We start from the raw sequence: 14,896 nt of genomic DNA on the forward strand, positions 1-14,896 counted from the left end.
AGAGGGTGAGGAGGTTACTTCAGTACAGGAGGAAGTGCTGACTGAGAGAGAGGATGAGGTTACTTCAGTAGAGGAGCAAGCACTGATTAAGAGAAGTGAGCAGGAGGACAGAGAGGAAGTTATCTCTGAGAGAGAGCAGGAGATTACTTCAGTAGAGGAGGAAGCACTGATTGAGAGAGAGGATGAGGTTACTTCAGTAGAGGAGCAAGCACTGATTGGGAGAGATGAGCAGGAGGACAGAGAGGAAGTCATCTCTGAGACAGAGGGTGAGGAGGTTACTTCAGTACAGGAGGAAGTGCTGACTGAGAGAGAGGATGAGGTTACTTCAGTAGAGGAGCAAGTGCTGATTAAGAGAAGTGAGCAGGAGGACAGAGAGGAAGTTATCTCTGAGAGAGAGGAGGAGATTACTTCAGTACAGGAGGAAGTGCTGACTGAGAGAGAGGATGAGGTTACTTCAGTAGAGGAGCAAGCACTGATTAAGAGAAGTGAGCAGGAGGACAGAGAGGAAGTGATCTCTGAGAGAGAGGAGGAGATTACTTCAGTAGAGGAGCAAGCACTGATTGAGAGAGAGGATGAGGTTACTTCAGTAGAGGAGCAAGCGCTGATTGAGAGAGATGCGCAAGAAGACAGAGAGGAAGTTATTGACAGAATGGCCACAGAGCGAAGAGGTGGAGTGGAGACAATGGAGGAGGAGGAAAAAGGAGAGAGGGAGGTCTCTGCAAGAGAGGATGAGAGAAAGAGGGATGAGAAGATGACAGAGATAGACAAGACAGAGAAAGAGGACATGGAGAAAGACCAGGAGGTCACTGAGAGAGAAGAGCACATGGCCCTGGATAGACACTTGATTGAAACAGGGGAGGACGAGCGGAGAGATGAGGTTCTGACTGGAAAAGAAAAAGAAACAACTGTGGATGTGAGGAAAGAGGGTGAGAAACAAGTCTTTTGGGGAGATATCTGCATCGAAGAAGCTGAGAAGAAATTTGGCATTTTTGAATTATTCAAAAAATCTGCTACCAACATGGCTTCTCCAGGAGAAGACTCCCCGGCTAATAAAGACGAACAGAAACAGGACTGTGAGGAGCAGACGGATAAGGAGACAAATATTGAGGAACAAGTCCTTCAGAGGGAGGAGGACACTGAGAGACAAGAAATGATGGCTGGGAAAGATGAGGATATTACCAAAACAGCAGTGGAGGTAAAGATGAGTGGAAATGCTAACGCAGTGGAAAAAACGGAGACAAAGGAAAGAGGAGGTGGACAAAGAGCTCGTCTCCCGATGGACATCAAAAAGGAAGAAGAGCAGAGGGTGCGGAGAGATGGAAGGACAACTGAAAGAGGAAAAATAAAGGAGGATATCAGAACCCAAGTGAAGACAGAGAGAAGGAAGCCCCAGCACACAAACAGAATCGTGAGAGAGGAGAGAGATCTCCTGGTGTGCACTGTGGAGAACAACAGAAGACATGCCGAGAAAAAGAATTACGGACGAGAACGGACAAGAGGCGAAACGAAACAGCGAAGAGTCAGACTGGCGAGGAGAGGCCAGATAGTGTGCACGATAGAGAACGACCTGAGAGAGAGAAAAGTGCAGAGCGGACGTGAAGGCGAGGTGGCTGAGCACCAACCCCCGAAAAGAGAAAGACGCGGAGAGGGACGAACGAACGATCACGGCGGTAGAGAGAGAGTCGGGGAGAGAGAGGGCAAGCGGCGTTACGGAGCGGAGGAGAGGACTGATGTGGCATCGGAACTGGACGCTGCAGGGGAAGGTATTGCGACAAGAAGGAATGGGAACGTCACCTTGCTGGCCTTCATTGAGAAGGCGTTTACTGAGGCTGCCCAGAACAGTGACAGAGCTTCCTCCAGAAATAAGAAGAAAAACAGGAAACATAACTGAAAGAGACAGCATGACATTCGTCTCAGGCGCACACATGCTCACACATGTAAATACAACGATAATAAAGCAAAATAAAAAAAGGCAAAAAAAAAAAAAAATGTGTGTCAGACTTTTCCTTCACTAGATTGACCTGTAAGATTTTAAAAACCTTGGTATGTGAATTCATGCCCCCTGTGGCCGTTAAAAGAAACTGCAGGAAGAATTCCAAACCATCACAAACCAAACCCCACCGAATAATCAGTCACAGGCGGTTGGTCAGTGGAGTCACATATTTTATGTAAAGAAATAAAAGTTGTTTCCATGTTTCTGCAAATTCGGATAAGTTGCGCTAGGCTTGTGGTATTTCGATATTTACCTGACTTTAAGCGTTATCTATGAATTGAAGGTAACTGAAACAGAGGGGAAGATGCGGAGATTCCAGAGTCTCGTAATCAGGAACACAGACGGCATAATTTCAGGTTTGCCCATCATTAGGGAATGTAATATTTGCACTTACAATGGACCATGCTCTGCGGATATACACACAAGCACATTTCTTTTGTTTATTTACAGACAGATCAACAGAAAACTGAGTTGATTTGTTTTGCTTTTGTTATACACGAGTACCATTATTAAGTCTTTAAAGTGCTATTGAAAAGAGCCCCCCGTTAATGAGCTAAAGGATATTGTATTGTTTGTGATATTTGCGAACAGTTTTTCAGTCTGACTTGGTTAACGACATTGAATCCAGCCATCTACAGAAGTCTATAGATTACTTTGCGGCTCTGTAATTAAGCGATACGGTCAAAAGCTTTTTCTATGAATATTTTACACAAAATCCTGATGAGACGTACTTATGAGATTGGAACAGCGTCCCTTTGCTGTTTGTACAAGAGATGTGTTCCTTTTATCTCCGGCGCATGCATGAGACAGAAAGCTTATCTTCCCTGCTGTCGTCAGGACAGGATCCAGACTTAATGCTTGACGGGTGTTGTGATTGGACTCAGATTAGACTCTTTTAAAACCTCTCTCACAGAAATCGCTCTCTGCAGAACGACATCTCAAAAAAGAGAGGTGATAGCAAATTCCGTAGGAGTCAGTGAAAACTTCAACGTGCAGAAAATCAATGTCTCTGAATTTAAAAAAAAAAAAAGAACAAAAACTGTCAATTAAATAGCTCAAAGGAGAGAAAGACTGCATGATATTAAAGTCACCTGCTCATAAAAGTTGATGAGTTTGGAAGTTATTTAGACAGTGCTGAAGTTACTGAGTAATGGCAATGATTGGCCAGCCCATTATCTGCCAGTAACAGAGTTAAAATTCAAGGGACGCCTGCCATTAGCTGTTTGAGTTACCACAGTATCAAGATCATTAAGTTGAGGTCTTTTTGGAATATTACACTTATAATGAGTAATATCATCTGATGCTCCACCTGGGGGGTGTTCCAGAAAGCCGGTTTAATGAAAACTTGGAGTTAGTTAACTCAGAGCAAGTAGTAAACCTCCTAATAGAAGAGCCCCATGGCTTTATTTTGCTAGGAGAATGAAGCCACAGGGCTCTTCTATCAGGAGGTTTACTACTTACTCTGAGTTAACACTAAACCCGCTGTCTGGAACATCCCCCTGATGTCTGACCTATTTATTTATTTAAATAGCTATATGCCACACCAACAATTCTTCCACAGCGGGTAATGTCATCCAGTTGTCATTCAAACATACATTTACCCAACAATAGCACTAAGTTCTAGGTCACCCGAATCTATTTTTTTTTTTATGCAGTAAACATTAATGTTTGCCTATCTGTGCTTTGGGAATGTGGTAAATTATTTCTTAGTATACTGCATGTGATGATAAATTTTCTTTGAATTCAAATAGAATGATTGTGTTGGTTACTGTCATGCTATTAGTTCACATATGTTCAGGCTGATAAAAAAAAAAAAAAGCATTTTGAATAATTCAGTAAACCGAGAGCTCTGTTCAGTGCTCCGTGCTTGAAGCAGGGTTGTCTGAGGTAAAGATGTTTAGTCTGGATTCTGACAGTCTTACTGGACAATGCTCAGAACTGAGTGATGCCTTAGTCTTTAGCTTCATGTCCACCATGAAACAATAACTAAATCTTGTTTGAACCAATAACATGATGGTTAGAATATGTTATGTTACCCTCCACAAATCGGACAGATATTAAACAGTGTGCAGTGTGGTTAGTATTGAATGTGTCATCAGCAGGGTGTGTGACCTTTCACCCAGTCTCCGTGCTGGGTCATGTTCAATATCACTGGACTCTTTTGCTTGGTTTAACACATGGGGAAATGTATTTGACTGTTTTAAACATGGGGAAATGTATTTGATTGTTTTAACTTCCTGCTGAAATGCAGGCCTCTGTTGCTTGGTTTGACACATGGATAAACGCATTTGGTTGCTTTAATGTCCTGATGAAACAGAGCACTGCAAAAAAAAAAAAAAAAAAAAGGTGCCACGGTAGTGTCATTTTTTAGATCAAGTGTTGATTGGTTAACGATTATATTCAGTGTTAATGAATATCTGCATTGTGATGAAAAATCACATCTAACACTGGGGAAATGGGAATTATTTCTTTATTTTTGTTATGCAAAAATCCCTTTGGGCTGGAATATGGAAGGATGATAAAAAAAAAAAAAAAGAAGATAACTTTGTAAGAAAGGAATCTCACATTAAACACATACTTGTCACAGATTGTTTTAAATATTATAAATGATCACGTAGCTGGTTACATCCACATAAAATCATACGTGCAAGTTCTTAAAATGTCACCATTACCTAAAACAGGACATAAATTCTAAAGTTTGTATGGTCTCTGAAGTTAGTTGTTATGTTGTTATTTGTAAGTTTAGAAACGCATAAATGCAACATTTGATTAAAATGAGGTATGCTCTCTCTCTCTCTCTCTCTCTCTCTCAGTCCCATGTTATTCCAAGCATCTTACAGCTGAGTTCCCACAGCTTCTGAGCCATGTCATCGTCTCTCGCCGCTTGTGAACATCTGGCAGGAGCACAGTCACTGTTGACAACACATTCCCACATTCCAGTGAGTTCATGTACCGACACCAAATGATCAAATGATTACACTACAGTAGACAGCCAGACAGCCAGGCAGCCAGACTTACAGACGGAAAGACAGACAAACAGACAGACAAACAGATAGATAGATAGATAGATAGATAGATAGATAGATAGATAGATAGATAGATAGATAGATAGATAGATAGACAGACAGATGGACAGATAGATAGATAGATAGATAGATAGATAGATAGATAGATAGATAGATAGATAGATAGATAGACAGACAGATGGACAGATAGATAGATAGATAGATAGATAGATAGATAGATAGATAGATAGATAGGTAGATAGATAGGTAGATAGATAGATAGATAGATAGATAGATAGATAGATAGATAGATAGATAGATAGATAGATAGATAGACCTTACACCTTAAACCCAGTGTCTAGAGCTGCTGTGATGTCAGTACTTGGTTTTCTCAGTACCTGTAATAGCCTCCACTCTCTTTCTCCAGTTGGGGCTCCACAGCGCAGTAGATTGAGGTCTGGGCCCCTTGAACGGAGGTCTTAGTGAAGGGGCTGAACACCTTCACAGCCACCTGTATGGGTCTGCTCAGGTTTCTCCACAGCTCCGACTGTACCACACCAGGATGCAGGGAGTACACCGTCACCCCTGTGCCTGGAGCAGGAACACGGACTCACTGTTCATTACGCACCACCCACTGATTACTTACACCTCATCTCAAGTGACATGGTCTTCAGACGAAAAACAAAAGTTGGTCAAAAAATAGTTAACAATAATACGAAGCCTTTTCATTTTTTTTGGCGTTTACCTTTCATGTTAGGGGGAAAGCATAACTGTTTAAAATGTTTTTGGGTTTTTTTTTTTTTGTTTTCCTCCGTAAACACAGTGTCGCTAGTCACGGTTTCGAAATAAAACATGGTGAAAATAACTTTTCAAACTGGCAGTTTGTCAGAGATCTGAGTTTCTGTGTGGGGTGTCAACCGCTAAGGCCTACACACCCTGTAGTCTTCTGGCCAGGGAACGAGTCCAGAGGATGTTTGCTAGTTTGCTTTGTCCGTACGCTCTCCGGGGATGGTAACTCTTCTCGCTGTTGATGTCATCCAGACGGATGTCGCCCCAAGTGTGGGCGACGGAGGCCACGTTGACAATCCTGGCGGGAGCGGATTTCTTTATGAGGTCCAGCAGCAAATAAGTCAGCAGAAAGTGTCCTAGAAGACAGGGCCCACAAACAGAAGCACACCGAGTCTGAGTTTGGAGACGGTTCACTGTTTGACCTTGCTTGACCTTTAATTGTCTTTCATTTCCATGTTGTTCCCCTTGTGTTTTTCACGCAAGGTCAGCACACGGAAAAGGATGTATACAACGACATGTAAATGTTTGCATTGAAACTGGACTGGCAGATACCGTAGGGAGACGGTGCCATGCATTCTTTGAGCGGATGATGAAGTAAAACCTTTCTAGAAAATTCAGCGGTTGTCTCTCCAGTTAAGCCAATTACTTAATACAATTAAGAGCTGCAGGCTTTACATTAAAAATGAACTCATTCATGAAAAATCGAATATATTTCATTAAGCCCAGTTAAACTTGGCCAGTACACTTTGTGCGAGAGACCAAAGCATGCCATCATTCAGTTAATGTGATAATTCTAATAAAGCAGTCTGAAACCTACTCCTTGGTCAAAACACAAGCAGACTTCACTGGGCTTTGGTTTGAAGAAACACAGCCAGTTTTGTTTGCTTTATGTAGACTGTGAGCTCTTACCCAAATGGTTTACACCGAACTGCATCTCGAAGCCATCAGCAGTCTTGGAATATGGACACATCATGATGCCAGCATTATTAATAAGAATGTTGACTTGCCTCTCCTCTGAAACAGGACAAAACATAAAAAATAAAAGCAACAAACCAATATTTACAATGCCAGACAACATATACTGGTTAAAACATGTGATAACCTTCACGAAGCCATCATGTGCTTTCCCTTGTATTTCAGTAACCAGTTCTGTTTTTAATGACTGTTATACAATGAAGTTTCTGTATCACATAAAACAACAACTTGAATCAACCCCATCTTTTCTCAAAATAAATAAAAATTTCATTACCTCTGTTTATAAAATCTGCAAATTCCCTGACTGATTTGGTGTCTGACAAATCCAGTTTACTGACAACAACGTTTTGGTTTCCGGAATCTTCCAGAATTTCTCTTCGGGCCATTTCTGCTTTCTCCAGATCTCTGCAAGCCATGATGATTCGAGCTCCTGAGAATGTCAAACATTCACAAACACAGAAATGTCACTCTTAAAATAGAGTTCTCTCTCTCTCTCTCTCTCTCTCTCTCTCTCTCTCTTTCTCTCTCACCTTGGCAAGGATGAATTATGAGAGTTCTCACATACCCACAGTATGCATTCTCAGTGTGTCTTACATGGGTGGAATTTGCATTTAGGCTGTTAATTGCATGCATAACTAATTAATCCTTGTCTTTTGAGATGAAGGACCGAATGAAGCAGCAGAATTGCATTCCCTTTAATTATGGTGGAAAACATATTCCGTTCGGAGCAATTTGCCTGGTGTTGATCAAAAGACTTCTTTTTTTTTGGTTGTTGTTGTTGACTTCCCTCCAAACAACAGTGAAGAATTTATTGTTTTCAAACTCCCATGATGGGAACATTCAAATCTAATTTATTTTTACTGTTGTTGTTATTATTATTTAATGCGATCCAGATTTAAGCTGAAATTTTCCTAATAACGTATCAACACAATACATCATTCATGACTGGCAACTACTTTGTTTTACATGGTCACAGCTTTTAATGAATAATGTGCAAAATTAGTATTCACATGTTGTTCTTTCTTTTCTTTAAAGGTAATTCAATTTCCTATACCAAATCAGTTTTGTGCAATCAGTACCAAATACCCTAAATCTTTTCCATAGAAATGCATTCAAACAAAAACCAGACTAAAAATCTTGATATATGAAGTGCACCAAACTGTTTTTCCTGACTTTGAGCAGTTTTTAAGATTGCAGAGTTAAACAAAAACAATATGACACCAAATCTCTGAACAAAGCAATATTGAACCAGAACAGTTTTTTGTTTTGGGGGGAGGGGGGGAGGGGTGAAATTTCTCAGCCGTGACCCTGTTAAGGGAGAACAGCACACATTCATTGATACAATTTTTGACATTTTGCCCAATGCGATTTGCACAACAACAACACTAACGGCATTCTTGGTTTTTTTGTCGCATTACAGGAAGTTGGTTGATGACATCCCATGTCTTTTCATCTCCACACACCGGAACAAATAGGATCACGGATAGAGAGCTGTCTCCACCTTTCTCTTACTGTTGCATGTCTGAGAAAAAAAAAAAAATCTCCAGCAACTTCATGTTCAAGTTTCCCAGGAACACTACCGTTTTGTTAAATTACCGTTAAGTTTCAGTTTGCTTGTTTGTTTGTTTTTGAGGACTGTAGCCTGTCTGTAGAAGAGAAAGGACACCAGAAGATGATGGCTGATTTACCTCTCTTTGCCAGGTCTCTTGCTGTCTCTTTGCCTATACCCGTGTTGGCTCCAGTTATTATTACTGTTTTACCATCAAGTCTTACAGAAGATGACCATTGGCCACAGATGAAGTTTCTGTTGTAAATTACATAACAGTGAAAAGGAGAACAGAGAACAGAAGAAGAACAAACAGACAATGAAGAAAAAGAAGAGGAAGAAGAAGAAATGATGATGATAATAATAATAATAATAATAATAATAATAATAATAATAATAACAACAATAATTAAGGAATACCCAAATCCCTTCTCTCCACATGAACAGACAGCTGATCAAAACTGTCATTTTTGCCCACATTTACATGATGTAAGTCTTATGATTATATTCTCTGCTATTTTGGAATGATGAGAATAGTTCATCAATTACTGCTCAGTTACATTTTCGCAGCACACATAGACTATTAGAATCTCAAGCAAAGCGTAAAACCATTGTGGACAAGTGAACACAACGCTTCAACGAACTGTCTGACTACGATACAAGTATATGATAACAAAATCAAACTGCGATTTAATTTTATAAAATAGATTTACGCTAACCCTAGATCAGTATCTGTTATATCAACGCAGGCGCCATTACAGTACTCTTACTTCTCCTATACATCGAGTTCAGTGTATTGCGTAGACAATAAGCCTTCGTTATGAGAGAGTTCGCAGTTTAATAGAGAATACAGATGACAAATGGAGAACTGACCTCAAAGAGTGCATGGTCAACGACTTGTCACGGCTTGCCTTTACGCGAAACAACTCGTTCCTTACCCAACAACTTTATGAATGGACTGAACGTAGAAGCCTTTTAACCTCACTGAAACTGAGCATAGTCTGTCAACCAATGGTTGGCTACTGTGCCGCGCATATCCCCGTTCAACGGTACAAACAGTCCCGGACGTGTCAATCAGTGACTAACACGGACATGGCAAACGGCGAATGTTAATATGAATGTTAGTAAGTTAATAAGTGTTCATTTCTCCCCCACGGCAAGTTTCCCGGAGGGAAAGTGTTGCATTTATTGTGTATCACAGGATACATGACTTCAGCAGACCAGTAGAAATATTCATCGCTCCCTCTCTCTCTCGCTCTCCCTCTCTTTGTCTCTCTATCTCTGGAATTTCAGAAATTTGTGTGTAGCATAGTTTCTGTCTCCTTGGAGTGAGGGAATCAGAGAGTCAACCTTCAGGACATGCAAATAACTGTCAAATAGTGATTGAACTTCCAGTATTATAAACATGTGACCTTTTTTCCCTTTTTAAACAAATCAAATGTTAAGAAGCAAAGAACTGGTGAGCTGGTTTAAACCTTTTGTAAATGTGTCTTCCAAACAAGCACACAGACCTTTTTAACATTTTATTTTCATCAAAATCCAGTGAAATTCCCTCTTAAATCGCCAGGTTTTTTCCCCTCTCGTTTCACATTCCTTCTTTCTCTTTCTTTCTTTCTTTCTTTCTTTCTTTCTTTCTTTCTTTCTTTCTATCTCCAGCGTATCCCCAGCAGGCGGCAGCTGACAGCCCACAGTTTGTTGGCTGTGCAGTCATCGTTAGCAGCCCTGGAGCAGCTGGCCAGACCACAGTTCCTACAACAGAACATCAAACATATGTAAGAATGTCAGTCTCATCGAAAGGCACGAAACTTATTAGACTACCGCGGCGTTCCAAGCTTTGCACTTTCAAACTTTTTCACTATTGCAATGGAAACCTCACAGAAGTTTTATGGAATGTTGTAACTGTTTTTCACAGATTCTCAAACATGTTTTGCACAGCAAACATCTCTTTATTTTTCCCCCTACGTATGTGTCACGTACTGAACGCAGCTGCAAGTCTTACCTGTAGTAACCTCCTGTCTGCAGGTCGGGAGCAAGCGCGCAGTAGAGGACAGTGTAAGCTCCCTCTGCTGGAGTTTTCATGAGGAAACCACAGGTTTTCAGAAAGAGCTGCAAAGATTTCTTCATGTGTCTGGTCAGCTCCGTCTTAACAATTCCGGGATCCACCACGTAGGCTGTCACTCCCAGATCTGCCACAGTTACATTTCGTTACGTTGCATATACACAGTTACGTAAGATGCATTAAACACTCTGTTAACAGTTTATGAACTCTCAGGCAATTCCAGCAAAGGGAAGAATTCAAGCAATTTGACATGGTTAAACGCAAATGTAATGTACTCTCTGAAAATTCAGTAAGCGCGTGGAAACAGCGCAAATATTGTTTCATGTTTCATAATATGTATATATATGTTGTTGTTGTTTGTTTGGTTTTTTTTCATAATGGTGCTTTATTTTATTTTATTTTATTTATTTATTTTTTGCTGTGCTCTGGAAATTTGAGAGGACTGTTTGGAAAGCACCCAGACTGCTGTTTGATATGTCAACTCTACCTTTTTATTTGTTTATTTTTGTGTTTATTTTGTATTTATTTTATGGGTGTGATGTGCGACACAGTCCGTCTTTAGGTGTCAATTGTCATTTATTCACCGTTATCTTTGGCCCAGAGCGTTTTGGCGGTCAAAACATGAGACTCTCACGCTGGAATGTGGCCTAATTCATTTGTCATGCTGTTGCAAACAGCACAGCCGCCATGGGACAGGCTATTTTACGCCATTAATGAGAGGCATTTGGATTAAAACTCTCCTGCAGTGCCTTTCCTGGAAAAATATTTGCTATGGGTCTCTCAATATTATAACAGCCTCTCAGGAAAATGCCTCCATGGCAATACGAAAAAGCCCAAATTCACAACAGACCTCTCACTGAACATCTCTATTTGACGACGAGGTCAGTAACCCGGTTAATTTGAGACTCTAGTTACTATATAATATATTTAATCACTGATTAATTCTTGTTGAACTTTTTTTTTTTTTTTTCGAGAATCCTTACCCTCTACACGCCTGGCCAGCTCTCGCGTGAAGAGCACGTTGGCCAGTTTGCTTTGCACGAAGGCTTTGACCGGATGATAGCTCTTTTCACTGTTCAGATCTTCAAAGTGGATTTTGCCCATGGAGTGAGCCACAGACGAGACGTTGATCACTCTGGAGGGAGCTGAGTGCTTCAGGATATCCAGGAGAAGGTACGTGAGGAAGAAGTGACCTGAATGAAGAGTTTTAACGGTTTCTCTCAGTTTACCAGAATCACACATCTATATCACATAGTTCGTATCTTCGCAGAAATCAAACTGCTTTTCATACCAAGATGATTAACCCCAAACTGCATCTCAAAACCATCGGCGGTGGTGGAGTAGGGGCATATCGCCACCCCAGCGTTATTGATCAGAAGATGAAGGGATTTTTCAGCTGATAAACAGAAGAGATACTGCTTGAAATAAAAAAAAAAAACCTAAACATGTATTTGGGATATCCTGCTTGATCAATTATGCAGTGGTGTACATGCGCTGACTGCAGTATCATTATCAGTAATGAGGGGTTTTCATTTGAATGAATTTGACTGTGATTCAGGACTCACTGTTGTATATGAGCTCTGCAAATTCGCAGATGGACTTGGTGTCGGCGAGATCCAGCTTACGGGGCAGCACGGTCACATTGCCCGCCTCCCTGATGATGTCGTTGGCGGCCTCCTGTGCCCTCTCCATGTCTCGACAGGCTATGATCACTCGAGCCCCTGGGAAGGTGTAACACATGGATCTGAATGGACGAGAGCATGCCCTCCCATCATCACTGCTAACAGACCACCACCAATGGACTTGTGCTTTTGACTGCCACAATCTAAGACTGCCAAATGTGATCTTCTACTTATCTTTAAATCGATTTAATCAATTCATACAGCTCTTTTTTTTATTCTTTTTTCTGTGATACGATCACATGCGCCATACCAATTTGAAACGTCATCGATCCTCAGCATAGCTCTATGAACACAGATAGAGAATTTGCCACTTTTTGTTAGTTTACGTATTGTAAAGTATTTAAGTATTTTTAAGTCATATATTCAGTTTTTGGTCAGGTTGCTGGAACAATATCTAATATTGTTGTTGCCTTCTAAAGTTTTTTCATAGGTACCTCACTACCAGAACCAGCATAGGCACCTCACTACCAGAACCAGCCCTGGCTTAATGCTCCATACACTACACCAAACAGGCTCATACTGAGTAAATGGGGCAAATGTTCAGATCTCTGACATGCTTACCCCGCTTAGCAAGGTCCTTGGCAGTCTCTTTCCCGATGCCTGTGTTTGCCCCGGTCACGATCGCCGTCTTTCCATCAAGTCTAACGTCGGACGTCCAGTTTTTGACAACAAGACCCCTTAGTGACGGATAAGAAAATACATTACGTTTTTGCATGGAAGAAATGTCTAGATCCGCTTAGTGCATGAGATCTAAACAGTTCCACTGACAATATTTTGCAAAGTCAGAGCAAACATCCACGCACTCCGTCATCTGCCGACATCTACAGTAAATGCAGTGTTTAAGGTGACCTTTCTTGAAGTTAAAGAGAACCCTGTTAGAGTAGACGCTTTAAAAGCTTTATGGAGGAAAAAGAGAAGCTCCTTACCTAAGGACATTCATTTTTTCCCCCTTGAGTTTCTTTCCTGTGAGGAGAGCAGACACACAGCGTGCACACAATGCGCTCTCAGAAACTCCGCGGAGCCTTCTGGTGAATCTCCAGTCGCTTCTGAGCTTAATGAAAAATAGGGTTATCTTCAAAATCCCCCTTTTTATTTTCTCAAAGTCAGAACTAATCGATCGTTTGTGGTACCAAAAAAAAAAAAAAAAAAAGAAGAGCTTTTTTATTTTTGTTATCGCTGTGAAATGTACCGCCTGTGGGGAAAATAAAAATAGCTCTGAATATGTAACCTTAACTACAACCACTTGGATGGCAAATTAATGACAAGGACACAAGGCATATGGTCAAAACACGGGTAAATCAATTTTTTTTTTTTTAAATGTCATTTAAAATCCACTCTTCTCACCAAATTCTAGAACAAGCATCTACAGCCTGAATGGTCAACCAACTGACGTTTTTTTAAATCCGACACAGTATACGAGTCTTTTATTAAAGAAAAGTCCAAATCAATTCGTTTTAAATGGCAGGGAGGGAAACATTTCACGTTTTTTTTTCTGCTTGTCTTCAAAAAATCAGGTAGTTTCCAGCGCGGTCTGGTGAGCACCTGCGACCTGCAGCTTCTGCCTGTCGTATGATATTACCCAATCTGTCTGGACACGTAATTCACATAGGAGGGCCATTCAACTCACATTAATGACCCCACTGGAGTTAGCTGATCCATGCTAAAGAGCTCTCCCTATATCTTTTCCAAGGATCCTCAGGAGAACTGGATCCATTCCTTAGTACTTATGGATCTCACTCCTGCTACACTAACCATGTTTGTTATACTCCCTCTCCACAAAAACATGTTAGCTAGTTAAGTTAAAAGTTAAGTTAAAAGTTAAAAGTTAAGTTCAGTTAAAAATTAAGTTGGGGGAAATTTCTCCTCTGTATTTCACCCATCCTACTACTCAGGAGCAGCCAGTGTTCAGTGCATGGGTACGAAGTCCAGTCGTGAGACCAGTACCTCGGTCAGGGGCAAGGGCAGTAGCGTCTGATGTCTCACATCTCTAGCATGCCCGGTACAACTATGAATAAGTATTTCAGTTTAATCCAACACTCAGCTACACTGGAGTCTATGACACAGGGGTTATTAGTGCTTTGTAGCATCAGAGGACTTTTATCTGTCATAATGCACTCTCTTATTCTGTTACTCCTCACCGTTTTCTTCTGACCTTTCCTAACATCTGTAACCACTAGGTGGCAGGATATCACTGAACTTGATCAACGCTTCTTTTTATGTCTAGATATGACTAGCTTTATATGCAAACCATGTGCAGGCCAGTCATAGTTTCCTGTTTTTCCAGACGAAGTGACACTTTTCTGCATTGGTTTCTAATCCCCAAAGACCATCTGAGGGTCTTCCAAGCACTATTTTAATCAGGCCAAAAACAGTTTTGATTTTCAAACATTTTTTTGTCTGCCCTCTGTGATGTGCTGAAACACAACAGTTATGAGTAAACATATGCATTGACCTTAAGACAGATGGTAGCAATCTCCCGCTGTAATTAAAGGTTTCTGTCAGAGTTGGTCGAATGCTCAGTTTGAGGTTTTACTGCACATTCAATTAACAATACTTTCACAGTCAACAGAGTTAATCATAGGACAAACAACATTCTCTCACTCAAACAGAAAGAAGTTCAATCGTTTTTATCAATTTTTTTTTTTATTTACAAAAATGGGTGGCAAGTGTCAATTGTTGATATTAAAACAAAAACAAAACAACACACAACAACAAACAAAACAACATTCACCCACATTTAAGCCACTGAATTTGAATCATATACTCAAATAAGTTCATTGGCAGTCTTTTTTTTTTGTTTGTTTTAAATTCCAGTATTCAACTGAATTGTCAAGGCAGTGACTTAAG

The 14,896-nt window shown here is 40.6% G+C and overlaps 2 protein-coding genes across 2 annotated transcripts; both read right to left on the reverse strand.

The window, feature by feature from the left end:
• Window positions 1–4,802: 4,802 nt before the first annotated feature.
• On the reverse strand, window positions 4,803–9,195 carry LOC115806517 (retinol dehydrogenase 12). Its single transcript, XM_030767259.1, has 7 exons — window positions 9,182–9,195; window positions 8,451–8,566; window positions 7,037–7,192; window positions 6,697–6,801; window positions 5,934–6,143; window positions 5,397–5,589; window positions 4,803–4,905 (listed from the first exon to the last, which is right to left on the reverse strand). Exons 1-7 carry the CDS (start codon window positions 9,193–9,195, stop codon window positions 4,803–4,805), a joined length of 897 nt encoding a protein of 298 aa, XP_030623119.1.
• Window positions 9,196–9,954: 759 nt separating this feature from the next.
• Window positions 9,955–12,764, reverse strand: LOC115806673 (retinol dehydrogenase 12). The gene is made up of 6 exons (XM_030767535.1): window positions 12,611–12,764; window positions 11,933–12,088; window positions 11,659–11,763; window positions 11,351–11,560; window positions 10,308–10,494; window positions 9,955–10,057 (listed from the first exon to the last, which is right to left on the reverse strand). The coding sequence occupies exons 1-6, from the start codon at window positions 12,762–12,764 to the stop codon at window positions 9,955–9,957; spliced, it is 915 nt and encodes a 304-aa protein (XP_030623395.1).
• Window positions 12,765–14,896: the final 2,132 nt, after the last annotated feature.

Source organism: Chanos chanos, chromosome 3 (genome assembly GCF_902362185.1).
Source record: "Chanos chanos chromosome 3, fChaCha1.1, whole genome shotgun sequence".
Classification (NCBI taxonomy): domain Eukaryota; kingdom Metazoa; phylum Chordata; class Actinopteri; order Gonorynchiformes; family Chanidae; genus Chanos; species Chanos chanos.